Source organism: Oncorhynchus masou, chromosome 24, assembly GCF_036934945.1.
Source record: "Oncorhynchus masou masou isolate Uvic2021 chromosome 24, UVic_Omas_1.1, whole genome shotgun sequence".
Taxonomy (NCBI): Eukaryota; Metazoa; Chordata; class Actinopteri; order Salmoniformes; family Salmonidae; genus Oncorhynchus; species Oncorhynchus masou.
The window spans coordinates 8,302,493-8,317,566 of record NC_088235.1 but is presented as its reverse complement, the minus strand read 5'-3'; the positions used below and the strand labels follow the sequence as shown (position 1 = coordinate 8,317,566).

General features: G+C 46.8%; 1 protein-coding gene across 1 annotated transcript in view; it reads left to right on the top strand.

Moving 5' to 3' along the window:
• The window catches only part of LOC135511823 (putative pre-mRNA-splicing factor ATP-dependent RNA helicase DHX32), a 47,787-nt gene that overhangs the window by 31,888 nt on the left and 825 nt on the right, over positions 1-15,074 (top strand). The window contains exons 9-12 of the mRNA XM_064933301.1: positions 3,335-3,526; positions 5,907-6,047; positions 8,088-8,278; positions 14,355-14,545. Of these exons, the coding sequence (XP_064789373.1) occupies positions 3,335-3,526; positions 5,907-6,047; positions 8,088-8,278; positions 14,355-14,545 (715 nt within the window). The remainder of the gene's footprint in view (positions 1-3,334; positions 3,527-5,906; positions 6,048-8,087; positions 8,279-14,354; positions 14,546-15,074) is intronic.

Below are 15,074 nucleotides of genomic sequence, written 5' to 3'. Positions count from 1 at the left end.
TAGAGTGGTACAGGGTACAGGAGCGTTTCTTTGTCCCGGGTTAGAGGGCTGATGGAGGTCTGTGTGCCGTGCTCTGTCCTGTTTAGAGGCAGCCAGCCGTGCTTTAGTAGAGCTGACAGTGGCCTGCCAGGGACCATTGTCTGAGAGCCTCGACCCACTCGGCTGTGGCTGCATGGGAAGAGTTGAGGACAGTGACAAACTGCATCCCAAATGCCTCCCTATTCTATATATAGTGCACTACTATAGACCAAATGGCTCCCTATTCTCTATATAGTGCACTACTATAGACCAAATGGCTCCCTATTCTCTATATAGTGCACTACTATAGACCAGATGGCACCCTATTCCCTATATAGTGCAGTACTATAGACCAGATTGCACCCTAATCCCTATATAGTGCACTACTATAGACCAGATGGCACCCTATTCCCTATATAGTGCACTACTATAGACCAGATGGCTCCCTATTCCCTATATAGTGCACTACTATAGACCAGATGGCACCCTATTCCCTATATAGTGCAGTACTATAGACCAGATAGCACCCTATTCCCTATATAGTGCACTACTATAGACCAGATGGCACCCTATTCCCTATATAGTGCACTACTATAGACCAGATGGCACCCAAGTCCCTATATAGTGCCCTACTATAGACCAGATGGCACCCTATTCCCTATATAGTGCACTACTATAGACCAGATGGCACCCTATTCCCTATATAGTGCACTACTATAGACCAGATGGCACCCTATTCCCTATATAGTGCACTACTATAGACCAGATGGCACCCTATTCCCTATATAGTGCACTACTATAGACCAAATGGCTCCCTATTCTCTATATAGCGCACTACTATAGACCAAATGGCTCCCTATTCTCTATATAGTGCACTACTATAGACCAAATAGCACCCTATTCCCTATATAGTGCACTACTATAGACCAAATGTCCTCCATTCTACTGGAACACACTAGGCTACGCCACAATGAGGAGGAAGTAGAAGTTACTGTCCTCCATTCTACTGGAACACACTAGGCTACGCCACAATGAGGAGGAAGTAGAAGTTACTGTCCTCCATTCTACTGGAACACACTAGGCTACGCCACAATGAGGAGGAAGTAGAAGTTACTGTCCTCCATTCTACTGGAACACACTAGGCCACGCCACAATGAGGAGGAAGTAGAAGTTACTGTCCTCCATTCTACTGGAACACACTAGGCTACGCCACAATGAGGAGGAAGTAGAAGTTACTGTCCTCCATTCTACTGGAACACACTAGGCTACGCCACAATGAGGAGGAAGTAGAAGTTACTGTCCTCCATTCTACTGGAACACACTAGGCTACGCCACAATGAGGAGGAAGTAGAAGTTACTGTCCTCCATTCTACTGGAACACACTAGGCTACGCCACAATGAGGAGGAAGTAGAAGTTACTGTCCTCCATTCTACTGGAACACACTAGGCTACGCCACAATGAGGAGGAAGTAGAAGTTACTGTCCTCCATTCTACTGGAACACACTAGGCTACGCCACAATGAGGAGGAAGTAGAAGTTACTGTCCTCCATTCTACTGGAACACACTAGGCTACGCCACAATGAGGAGGAAGTAGAAGTTACTGTCCTCCATTCTACTGGAACACACTAGGCTACGCCACAATGAGGAGGAAGTAGAAGTTACTGTCCTCCATTCTACTGGAACACACTAGGCTACGCCACAATTAGGAGGAAGTAGAAGTTACTGTCCTCCATTCTACTGGAACACACTAGGCTACGCCACAATGAGGAGGAAGTAGAAGTTATTGTCCTCCATTCTACTGGAACACACTAGGCTATGCCACAATGAGGAGGAAGTAGAAGTTACTGTCCTCCATTCTACTGGAACACACTAGGCTACGCCACAATGAGGAGGAAGTAGAAGTTACTGTCCTCCATTCTACTGGAACACACTAGGCTACGCCACAATGAGGAGGAAGTAGAAGTTACTGTCCTCCATTCTACTGGAACACACTAGGCTACGCCACAATGAGGAGGAAGTAGAAGTTATACTGTCCTCCATTCTACTGGAACACACTAGGCTACGCCACAATGAGGAGGAAGTAGAAGTTACTGTCCTCCATTCTACTGGAACACACTAGGCTACGCCACAATGAGGAGGAAGTAGAAGTTACTGTCCTCCATTCTACTGGAACACACTAGGCTACGCCACAATGAGGAGGAAGTAGAAGTTACTGTCCTCCATTCTACTGGAACACACTAGGCTACGCCACAATGAGGAGGAAGTAGAAGTTACTGTCCTCCATTCTACTGGAACACACTAGGCTACGCCACAATGAGGAGGAAGTAGAAATTACTGTCCTCCATTCTACTGGAACACACTAGGCTACGCCACAATGAGGAGGAAGTAGAAGTTACTGTCCTCCATTCTACTGGAACACACTAGGCTACACCACAATGAGGAGGAAGTAGAAGTTACTGTCCTCCATTCTACTGGAACACACTAGGCTACGCCACAATGAGGAGGAAGTAGAAGTTACTGTCCTCCATTCTACTGGAACACACTAGGCTACGCCACAATGAGGAGGAAGTAGAAGTTACTGTCCTCCATTCTACTGGAACACACTAGGCTACGCCACAATGAGGAGGAAGTAGAAGTTACTGTCCTCCATTCTACTGGAACACACTAGGCTAGAATTCCTGGATCAACCATTTTGGAGCTCGGGCTCTGTTCAGGAAGATAGTTTTATACTGATTCTGTAGTCTAATGTCTTTTGACGTGTTAAAGTTTAAGTAAGGCCCTCGATCTCTTGAGATGAGCAGATACTATATGATCATAATCAAAAGCATCAACTGACAAGTCATTTTGTTAAACAAGTGTTTTCTCTGTCTAATATCTCTTCTTCTTATTATTATCTATAATGGAAAGGATTATCTACTTCCCTATCCAGATCTTGTATTTTATTATCTATGATCTAAGTTGTCTACTTCCTATACAGATCTTGTATTTTATTATCTATGATCTAAGTTGTCTACTTCCCTATCCAGATCTTGTATTTTATTATCTATGATCTAAGTTGTCTACTTCCTATACAGATCTTGTATTTTATTATCTATGATCTAAGTTGTCTACTTCCCTATCCAGATCTTGCATTTTATTATCTATGATCTAAGTTGTCTACTTCCTATCCAGATCTTGTATTTTATGATCTATGATCTAAGTTGTCTACTTCCTATCCAGATCTTGTATTTTATTATCTATGATCTAAGTTGTCTACTTCCTATCCAGATCTTGTATTTTATTATATATGATCTAAGTTGTCTACCTCCTATCCAGATCCAGAGGGTCTGATGCAGTCGCTAGAGGAGCTGGATTACCTCGCGGCATTGGACGACGATGGGAACCTATCAGAGATCGGGATCATAATCTCTGAGTTGCCATTGGACGCTCAAATGGCCAAGGCTCTGCTGGCGTCCTGTGAGTTTGATTGTGTGAACGAGGTGGTGACCATCGCAGCTATGCTATCAGGTATGTAGTTTACACTCCTACAACCTTTGGCCCATTTGATTCACTCAGGGTGGGTTGCACCAACATGGATTAACTCTTAAACTGGGTTTATCTAGTAATGTTTTTGATTCTATTTGATTCACTCAGGGTGGATTGCACCAACATGAATGAACTCTTAAATCAAATCAAATCAAATTGTATTTGTCACATACACATGGTTAGTAGATGTTAATGCGAGTGTAGCGAAATGCTTGTGCTTCTAGTTCCGACGATGCAGTAATAACCAACGAGTAATCTCGCTAACAATTCCAAAACTACTGTCTTATACACACAAGTGTAAACGGATAAAGAATATGTACATAAAGATATGAATGAGTGATGATACAGAGCGGCATAGGCAAGATACAGTAGATGGTATCGAGTACAGTATATACATATGAGATGAGTATGTAAACAAAGTGGCATAGTTAAAGTGGCTAGTGAGACATGTATTACATAAAGATGCAGTAGATGATATAGAGTACATTATATACGTATGCATATGAGATGAATAATGTAGGGTTTGTAAACATTATATTAAGTAGCATTGTTTAAAGTGGCTAGTGATATATTTTACATCAATTCCCATTATTAAAGTGGCTGGAGTTGAGTCAGTGTGTTGGCAGCAGCCACTCAATGTTAGTGGTGGCTGTTTAACAGTCTGATGGCCTTGAGATAGAAGCTGGGTTTAATCAAGGTTTATCCATAATGTTTTTGATTCTATTTGATTCACTCAGGGTGGATTGCACCAACATGGATTAACTCTTAAACTGGGTTTAATCAAGGTTTATCTAGTAATGTTTTTGATTCTATTTGATTCACTCAGGGTGGATTGCACCAACATGAATGAACTCTTAAACTGGGTTTAATCAAGGTTTATCCAGTAATGTTTTTGCACTGAATTTTAAACCTCATTTTCAATAATCATAGTTCAATCTAATTCTTCTTCTACACTAAATTTAATTTAGAACTCAAACCAAGATCAAATGTAATCTTGTTGCTCCATTGTTTTAAAAACTAATTTAAATTCAGTTTTGGGATGAAATCTAAACTGACACTGTTTAAATGCATCAAATATCAGTGTGTGTCTCAGTCATCTGTATGTCCTTTATTTTCTTTGTGATTAACAATTTTATCTCCTGTGGTTCATCATGTTCGTTAAACTCAACTATCCAGCTAAATCATTTGACAGATAAGTGCAATTAATTTCATCCTTAGCCTGAAGTGAAAAGTCACTTTGCTGGCTAGCTAGCAATGACCAGTGCTGGTGTGTTTCCATAGAACTACAACATATTGCTATGGTGAATCTATTAGGACACATTTCACTGATCATAGTTTAGTGATTTAACCTTAGATGAACTAATCCAGTCTTAAAATTAAGTGGTGCAACACATCTCTGATTAATTATAAACGTAGATTTACAAAGTCTCGATTAGGTCTAATCTAAAATTGATTTAAACCATGTTGGTGCAACACACCCTCCGTGTCTTGTAATGGGGTTAAACCCTCGCGCTTATGTTTACATCCATAACGCCTTTATAACCACTACTGAAGATATTAGAGTATCCATCATAAGCAGTCTTAACCATTATGGACAACTACATCGGGCATCTCTGACCTTACAGCTGTAATCGCAGCAAAAGGTGGCGCTACAAAGTATTAATTTAAGGGGGCTGAATAATTTTGCACGCCCAATTTTTCAGTTTTTGATTTGTTAAAAAAGTTTGAAATATCCAATAAATGTTGTTCCACTTCATGATTGTGTCCCACTTGTTGTTGATTCTTCACAAAAAAAATACAGTTTTATATCTTTATGTTTGAAGCCTGAAATGTGGCAAAAGGTCGCAAAGTTCAAGGGTGCCGAATACTTTCGCAAGGCACTGTATAATCTGCCAGACGGTATAATCTGCCAGACAGTATGCCAGATGGTATAATCTGCCAGACAGTATGCCAGACGGTATAATCTGCCAGACAGTTTAATCTGCCATAAAATCTGCCATATGGACAGAGTCTCATCTCTGAGCATTTGCAGTTGAAGCCTTGGCGGCTGCTATTTCTCCCACTCAGACAATGAGCCTCATATTTTTTATTTTTTACCTTTTATTTAACCAGGCAAGTCAGTTAAGAACAAGTTCTTATATTCAATGACGGCCTAGGAACAGTGGGTTAACTGCTAACTGCAGTTAACTGCCAATGCTAACCTCCCTATTGATTCTCTGTCTGCATTAGCGCCAGTGCTAACCACCCTATTGATTCTGTCTGTTTTGCGTTAGCACCAATGCTAATCACCCTATTGATTCTGTCTGTTTTGCGTTAGCACCAATGCTAACCACCCTATTGATTCTGTCTGTTTTGCGTTTAGCGCCAAGCTGCTTCCTGGAGCCACCTGTTGGCAGGACCCAAGAGGTACAACAGTGTCACAGAAAGTTCCGGCACCCTGAGGGAGACCACTTCACCCTCATCAACATCTACAATGCCTTCCAGTACAGCCAGCGAGAGACATGTGAGTTCGTTACTTCAAATGCAGCCAGAAAGACAGTCAGTCACATCCATTGAGCTCAAAAAAAGCATCACATTGTGAAATACTTCACTTTATTTATTTATACTTTACTTCGGTAAGTTCAGACCCCTTGACTTTGTCCACGTTTTGTTAGGTTACAACCTTATTCTAAAGTTGATTAAATGGTTATTTCCCCCACTCGTCAATCTACACACAACACCCCATAATGACAAATTGAAAACTGTTGTTTTAGACATTTTTGCAAATGTATTAAAAAAAAAAAAAAAGAAATACCTTATTTACATAAGTATTCAGACCCTTCGCTATGAGACTCGAAATTGAGCTCAGGTGCATCCTGTTTCCATTAGTCTTCCTTGAGATGTTTCTACAACTTGATTGGAGTCCACCTGGGGTAAATTCAATTGATTGGACATGATTTGGAAAGGCACACACCTGTCTATACAAGGTAACCCAGTTGACAGTGAATGTCAGAGCAAAAACCAAGCCATGAGGTCAAAGGAATTGTCCGTAGAGCTCCGAGACAGGATTGTGTCGAGGCACAGATCTGGGGAAGGGTACCAAAACATTTCTGCAGCATTGAAGGTCCCCAAGAACACTGTGGCCTCCGTCATTCTTAAATGGAAGAAGTTTGGAACCACCAAGACTCTTCCTAGAGCTGGCCATCCGGCCAAACTGAGCAATCGGGGGAGAAGGGCCTTGGTCAGGGAGGTGACCAAGAACCGGTGGTCACTCTGACCGAGCTCTAGAGCTCCCCTGTGGAGATGGGAGAACCTTCCAGAAGGACAAACATCTCTGCAGCACTCCACCAATCAGGCCTTTATGGTAAAGTGGCCAGACAGAAACCACTCCTCAGTAAAAGGCACATGACAGCCCACTTGGAGTTTTCCAAAAGGCACCTAAAGACACTCAGACCATGAGAAACAAGATTCTCTGGTCTATGAAACCAAGATTGAACTCTTTGCCCTGAATGCTAAGTGTCACGTCTGGAGTAAACCTGGCACCATTACTACGGTGAAGCATGGAGGTGGCAGCATCATACTGTGGGGATGTTTTTCAGCAGCAGGGATTGGGAGACTAGTAAGGATCGAAGCAAAGATGAACGGAGCAAAGTACAGAGAGATCCTTGGTGAAAACCTGCTCCAGAGCGCTCAGGACCTCAGACTAGGGTGAAGGTTCACCTTCCAACAGGACCACACTAAGCACACAGACAAGACAACGGAGGAGTGGCTTCGGGACAGGTCTCTGAATGTCCTTGAGTGGCCAGAGCCAGAGCCTGGACTTGAACCCGATTTAACATGTCTGGAGAGACCTGAAAATAGCTGTGCAGCAACACTCCCCATCCAACCTGACAGAGCTTGAGAGGATCTGCAGAGAAGAACGGTAGAAACTCCCCAAATACAGGTGTGCCAAGCTTGTAGCGTCATACCCAAGAAGACTTGAGGCTCTAATCGCTGCCAAAGTCGCTTCAACAAAGTAAAAGGTCTGTATATTTATGTAAGTGTTATATTTCAGTTTTTTTCTAAAAACCTGTTTTTGCTTTGTCATTATGGGGTATTGTAATGTCATTATGGGGTATTGTGATGTCATTATGGGGTATTGTGATGTCATGGGGTATTGTGATGTCATTATGGGGTATTGTGATGTCATTATGGGGTATTGTGATGTCATTATGGGGTATTGTGATGTCATTATGGGGTATTGTGATGTCCTTATGGGGTATTGTGATGTCATTATGGGGTATTGTGATGTCATTATGGGGTATTGTGTGTAGATTGATGAGGTAAAAACAACTATTTAAATCAATTTTATAATAAGGCTGTAACGTAACAAAATGTGGAAAAAGTCAAGGGGTCTGAATACTTTCCGAATTCGCTGTTTGCAATTGAATTCTATTCTTCTACTTACATTTAACATTTACATTTAAGTCATTTGGCAGACGCTCTTATCCAGAGCGACTTACAACTTGATTCTATTCTCTTCTCCTCACTCGCAGCTGAATGTTTCTTCCTGCTATTCCCTCAGACTTCAGCGTAGAGAAGTGGTGTCAGGACTACCATCTGAACCACCGCGCCCTTCAGACGGCAGACGCCATCAGGTCAGAGTTGACTGACATCCTGAAGAGAATAGAGCTGCCCGTCTCTGAGACGTCCTTCGGAACCAAGACCAACACACTCAACATCAAGAGAGCTCTGCTGGCAGGGTTCTTCATGCAGGTCGGTGAACAATGGAGACCCGTAGTGCTGGTGTAGAGGACGTCCCACTGCTCGTTTAAACGTGTTCCGTTTCCACTCCATACCGAGGTTCCAACCCGAGGTTAAGCAACACCAAGGTTCATTTCCCGAAGGGATCGCATACGTGACCGCCCTCCTGAAGCGTGTCACGCCCCTGAAAGCTAGCTATTCGGCCGCGCAAGTGGCAGATCCCAATCTGCTACATTAGCAACACCAGGGTTCAATTCCCGAAGGGATTGCATACGTGACCGCCCTCCTGAAGCGTGTCACGCCCCTGAAAGCTAGCTATTCGGCCACGCAAGTGGCAGATCCCAATCTGCTACATTAGCAACACCAGGGTTCAATTCCCGAAGGGATCACATACGTGACCGCACTCCTGAAGCGTGTCACGCCCCTGAAAGCTAGCTATTCGGCCGCGCAAGTGACAGATCCCAATCTGCTACATTAGCAACACCAAGGTTCAATTCCCGACCGGATCACATACACATTAAACATCTGAATGAACTCACTGTTCTGTATGGAAGTCAGTGTCCTGCATGGAAGTCACCGTCCTGTATGGAAGTCAGTGTCCTGCATGAAAGTCACCGTCCTGTATGGAAGTCAGGGTCCTGTATGGAAGTCAGTGTCCTGTATGGAAGTTGGTGTCCTGTATGGAAGTCAGTGTCCTGTATGGAAGTCGGTGTCCTGGGTCCTGTATGGAAGTCGGTGTCCTGTATGGAAGTCGGTGTCCTGGGTCCTGTATGGAAGTCAGTGTCCTGTATGGAAGTCGGTGTCCTGTATGGAAGTCGGTGTCCTGTATGGAAGTCAGTGTCCTGTATGGAAGTCGGTGTCATGGGTCCTGTATGGAAGTCGGTGTCCTAGGTCCTGTATGGAAGTCAGTGTCCTGTATGGAAGTCAGTGTCCTGTATGGAAGTCGGTGTCCTGTATGGAAGTCAGTGTCCTGAATGGAAGTCGGTGTCCTGGGTCCTGTATGGAAGTCGGTGTCCTGTATGGAAGTCAGTGTCCTGGGTCCTGTATGGAAGTCGGTGTCCTGTATGGAAGTCGGTGTCCTGTATGGAAGTTAGTGTCCTGTATGGAAGTCGGTGTCCTGGGTCCTGTATGGAAGTCGGTGTCCTGTATGGAAGTCGGTGTCCTGGTCCTGTATGGAAGTCGGTGTCCTGTATGGAAGTCGGTGTCCTGGGTCCTGTATGGAAGTCGGTGTCCTGTATGGAAGTCGGTGTCCTGTATGGAAGTTAGTGTCCTGTATGGAAGTCGGTGTCCTGGGTCCTGTATGGAAGTCAGTGTCCTGGGTCCTGTATGGAAGTCGGTGTCCTGTATGGAAGTCGGTGTCCTGGGTCCTGTATGGAAGTCAGTGTCCTGGGTCCTGTATGGAAGTCGGTGTCCTGTATGGAAGTCGGTGTCCTGTATGGAAGTCGGTGTCCTGGGTCCTGTATGGAAGTCGGTGTCCTGTATGGAAGTCGGTGTCCTGGGTCCTGTATGGAAGTCGGTGTCCTGTATGGAAGTCAGTGTCCTGTATGGAAGTCGGTGTCCTGTATGGAAGTCGGTGTCCTGGGTCCTGTATGGAAGTCAGTGTCCTGTATGGAAGTCGGTGTCCTGTATGGAAGTCGGTGTCCTGGGTCCTGTATGGAAGTCAGTGTCCTGGGTCCTGTATGGAAGTCGGTGTCCTGTATGGAAGTCAGTGTCCTGTATGGAAGTCGGTGTCCTGTATGGAAGTCAGTGTCCTGGGTCCTGTATGGAAGTCAGTGTCCTGTATGGAAGTCGGTGTCCTGTATGGAAGTCGGTGTCCTGTATGGAAGTCGGTGTCCTGGGTCCTGTATGGAAGTCGGTGTCCTGTATGGAAGTCGGTGTCCTGTATGGAAGTCGGTGTCCTGTATGGAAGTCGGTGTCCTGGGTCCTGTATGGAAGTCGGTGTCCTGTATGGAAGTCGGTGTCCTGTATGGAAGTCGGTGTCCTGTATGGAAGTCGGTGTCCTGTATGGAAGTCGGTGTCCTGTATGGAAGTCGGTGTCCTGTATGGAAGTCGGTGTCCTGTATGGAAGTCAGTGTCCTGGGTCCTGTATGGAAGTCAGTGTCCTGTATGGAAGTCAGTGTCCTGTATGGAAGTCGGTGTCCTGTATGGAAGTCGGTGTCCTGTATGGAAGTCAGTGTCCTGGGTCCTGTATGGAAGTCAGTGTCCTGTATGGAAGTCGGTGTCCTGTATGGAAGTCAGTGTACTGTATGGAAGTCGGTGTCCTGGGTCCTGTATGGAAGTCGGTGTCCTGGGTCCTGTATGGAAGTCAGTGTCCTGTATAGAAGTCGGTGTCCTGGGTCCTGTATGGAAGTCGGTGTCCTGTATGGAAGTCAGTGTCCTGTATAGAAGTCGGTGTCCTGGGTCCTGTATGGAAGTCAGTGTCCTGTATAGAAGTCGGTGTCCTGGGTCCTGTATGGAAGTCAGTGTCCTGTATGGAAGTCGGTGTCCTGTATGGAAGTCGGTGTCCTGGGTCCTGTATGGAAGTCAGTGTCCTGGGTCCTGTATGGAAGTCAGTGTCCTGTATGGAAGTCAGTGTCCTGTATGGAAGTCAGTGTCCTGTATGGAAGTCGGTGTCCTGTATGGAAGTCAGTGTCCTGGGTCCTGTATGGAAGTCGGTGTCCTGTATGGAAGTCAGTGTCCTGTATGGAAGTCGGTGTCCTGTATGGAAGTCAGTGTCCTGTATGGAAGTCGGTGTCCTGTATGGAAGTCGGTGTCCTGGGTCCTGTATGGAAGTCAGTGTCCTGTATGGAAGTCGGTGTCCTGTATGGAAGTCGGTGTCCTGTATGGAAGTCAGTGTCCTGTATGGAAGTCAGTGTCCTGTATGGAAGTCAGTGTCCTGTATGGAAGTCGGTGTCCTGTATGGAAGTCGGTGTCCTGTATGGAAGTCGGTGTCCTGTATGGAAGTCGGTGTCCTGTATGGAAGTCGGTGTCCTGTATGGAAGTCAGTGTCCTGTATAGAAGTCAGTGTCCTGTATAGAAGTCGGTGTCCTGGGTCCTGTATGGGAGTCCGTGTCCTGTATGGAAGTCGGTGTCCTGGGTCCTGTATGGAAGTTGGTGTCCTGTATGGAAGTCAGTGTCCTGGGTCCTGTATGGAAGTCGGTGTCCTGTATGGAAGTCGGTGTCCTGTATGGAAGTTAGTGTCCTGTATGGAAGTCGGTGTCCTGGGTCCTGTATGGAAGTCGGTGTCCTGTATGGAAGTCGGTGTCCTGGGTCCTGTATGGAAGTCGGTGTCCTGTATGGAAGTCGGTGTCCTGGGTCCTGTATGGAAGTCGGTGTCCTGTATGGAAGTCGGTGTCCTGTATGGAAGTTAGTGTCCTGTATGGAAGTCGGTGTCCTGTATGGAAGTCGGTGTCCTGGGTCCTGTATGGAAGTCGGTGTCCTGTATGGAAGTCGGTGTCCTGGGTCCTGTATGGAAGTCGGTGTCCTGTATGGAAGTCAGTGTCCTGTATGGAAGTCAGTGTCCTGTATGGAAGTCGGTGTCCTGTATGGAAGTCGGTGTCCTGGGTCCTGTATGGAAGTCAGTGTCCTGTATGGAAGTCGGTGTCCTGTATGGAAGTCAGTGTCCTGTATGGAAGTCAGTGTCCTGTATGGAAGTCAGTGTCCTGTATGGAAGTCAGTGTCCTGTATGGAAGTCGGTGTCCTGTATGGAAGTCGGTGTCCTGTATGGAAGTCGGTGTCCTGTATGGAAGTCGGTGTCCTGTATGGAAGTCGGTGTCCTGTATGGAAGTCAGTGTCCTGTATAGAAGTCAGTGTCCTGTATAGAAGTCGGTGTCCTGGGTCCTGTATGGAAGTCGGTGTCCTGTATGGAAGTCAGTGTCCTGGGTCCTGTATGGAAGTCGGTGTCCTGTATGGAAGTCGGTGTCCTGTATGGAAGTTAGTGTCCTGTATGGAAGTCGGTGTCCTGGGTCCTGTATGGAAGTCGGTGTCCTGTATGGAAGTCGGTGTCCTGGGTCCTGTATGGAAGTCGGTGTCCTGTATGGAAGTCGGTGTCCTGGGTCCTGTATGGAAGTCGGTGTCCTGTATGGAAGTCGGTGTCCTGTATGGAAGTTAGTGTCCTGTATGGAAGTCGGTGTCCTGGGTCCTGTATGGAAGTCAGTGTCCTGGGTCCTGTATGGAAGTCGGTGTCCTGTATGGAAGTCGGTGTCCTGGGTCCTGTATGGAAGTCAGTGTCCTGGGTCCTGTATGGAAGTCGGTGTCCTGTATGGAAGTCGGTGTCCTGTATGGAAGTCGGTGTCCTGTATGGAAGTCGGTGTCCTGGGTCCTGTATGGAAGTCGGTGTCCTGTATGGAAGTCGGTGTCCTGGATGGAAGTCAGTGTCCTGTATGGAAGTCGGTGTCCTGTATGGAAGTCGGTGTCCTGTATGGAAGTCGGTGTCCTGGGTCCTGTATGGAAGTCAGTGTCCTGTATGGAAGTCGGTGTCCTGTATGGAAGTCGGTGTCCTGGGTCCTGTATGGAAGTCAGTGTCCTGGGTCCTGTATGGAAGTCGGTGTCCTGTATGGAAGTCAGTGTCCTGTATGGAAGTCGGTGTCCTGTATGGAAGTCAGTGTCCTGGGTCCTGTATGGAAGTCAGTGTCCTGTATGGAAGTCGGTGTCCTGTATGGAAGTCGGTGTCCTGTATGGAAGTCGGTGTCCTGGGTCCTGTATGGAAGTCGGTGTCCTGTATGGAAGTCGGTGTCCTGTATGGAAGTCGGTGTCCTGTATGGAAGTCGGTGTCCTGGGTCCTGTATGGAAGTCGGTGTCCTGTATGGAAGTCGGTGTCCTGTATGGAAGTCGGTGTCCTGTATGGAAGTCGGTGTCCTGTATGGAAGTCAGTGTCCTGTATGGAAGTCGGTGTCCTGTATGGAAGTCGGTGTCCTGTATGGAAGTCAGTGTCCTGGGTCCTGTATGGAAGTCAGTGTCCTGTATGGAAGTCAGTGTCCTGTATGGAAGTCGGTGTCCTGTATGGAAGTCGGTGTCCTGTATGGAAGTCAGTGTCCTGGGTCCTGTATGGAAGTCAGTGTCCTGTATGGAAGTCGGTGTCCTGGGTCCTGTATGGAAGTCGGTGTCCTGTATGGAAGTCAGTGTCCTGTATAGAAGTCGGTGTCCTGGGTCCTGTATGGAAGTCAGTGTCCTGTATAGAAGTCGGTGTCCTGGGTCCTGTATGGAAGTCAGTGTCCTGTATGGAAGTCGGTGTCCTGTATGGAAGTCGGTGTCCTGGGTCCTGTATGGAAGTCAGTGTCCTGGGTCCTGTATGGAAGTCAGTGTCCTGTATGGAAGTCAGTGTCCTGTATGGAAGTCAGTGTCCTGTATGGAAGTCGGTGTCCTGTATGGAAGTCAGTGTCCTGGGTCCTGTATGGAAGTCGGTGTCCTGTATGGAAGTCAGTGTCCTGTATGGAAGTCGGTGTCCTGTATGGAAGTCAGTGTCCTGTATGGAAGTCAGTGTCCTGTATGGAAGTCGGTGTCCTGTATGGAAGTCGGTGTCCTGGGTCCTGTATGGAAGTCAGTGTCCTGTATGGAAGTCGGTGTCCTGTATGGAAGTCGGTGTCCTGTATGGAAGTCAGTGTCCTGTATGGAAGTCAGTGTCCTGTATGGAAGTCAGTGTCCTGTATGGAAGTCAGTGTCCTGTATGGAAGTCGGTGTCCTGTATGGAAGTCGGTGTCCTGTATGGAAGTCGGTGTCCTGTATGGAAGTCGGTGTCCTGTATGGAAGTCGGTGTCCTGTATGGAAGTCAGTGTCCTGTATAGAAGTCAGTGTCCTGTATAGAAGTCGGTGTCCTGGGTCCTGTATGGAAGTCAGTGTCCTGTATAGAAGTCAGTGTCCTGTATAGAAGTCGGTGTCCTGGGTCCTGTATGGGAGTCCGTGTCCTGTATGGAAGTCGGTGTCCTGGGTCCTGTATGGAAGTTGGTGTCCTGGGTCCTGTATGGAAGTCGGTGTCCTGGGTCCTGTATGGAAGTCGGTGTCCTGGGTCCTGTATGGAAGTCGGTGTCCTCTATGGAAGTCGGTGTCCTGTCACTTTCCATTAAGTAATTTGTTTAATGGCAAATGTGAACTTCCGTTATCCCTGTTTTAGATTGCCCGTGATGTGGATGGTTCAGGAAACTACTTCATGTTGACCAACAGACACATGGCTCAGGTCCAGCCTGCCTCCAGCTATGGGGCCAAGGCACATCAATTGGGTTTTCCAGAGTGGGTGCTGTTCCATGAGTATACTCTCTCGGAAAACAACTATATCCTGACAGTCTCTGAAATCTCCCCTGCAGTGTAAGTCAATGGGCCCAACTAAGGCTCTTTCTCAATGCATTTTTCCTCATGTCCATTCTTTTGTCTTCTTTTTCAAAATGCATTGGATGAGGTCAGAGGCCCCTCCCCTTTAACCTTCTTATCCAATAACCCCCGAGGCCCCGCCCCTCCCCTCTAACCTTCTCATCCAATTACACCTGAGGTCCCTCCCCTCTAACCTTCTCATCCAATGACCCCCCGAGGCCTCTCCCCTCTAACCTTCTCATCCAATGACCCCCGAGGCCCCTCCCCTCTAACCTTCTCATCCATTGACCCCGAGGCCCCTCCCCTCTTACCTTCCCATCCAATGACCCCTGAGGCCGCTCCCCTCTTACCTTCTTATCCAATGACCCCCGAGGCCCCTCCCCTCTAACCCTCTTATCCAATGACCCCCGAGGCCCCTCCCCTCTAACCTTCTCATCCAATGACCCCCGAGGCCCCTCCCCTCTAACCTTCTCATCCAATGACTCCCGAGGCCCCTCCCCTCTAACCTTCTCATCCAATGACTCCC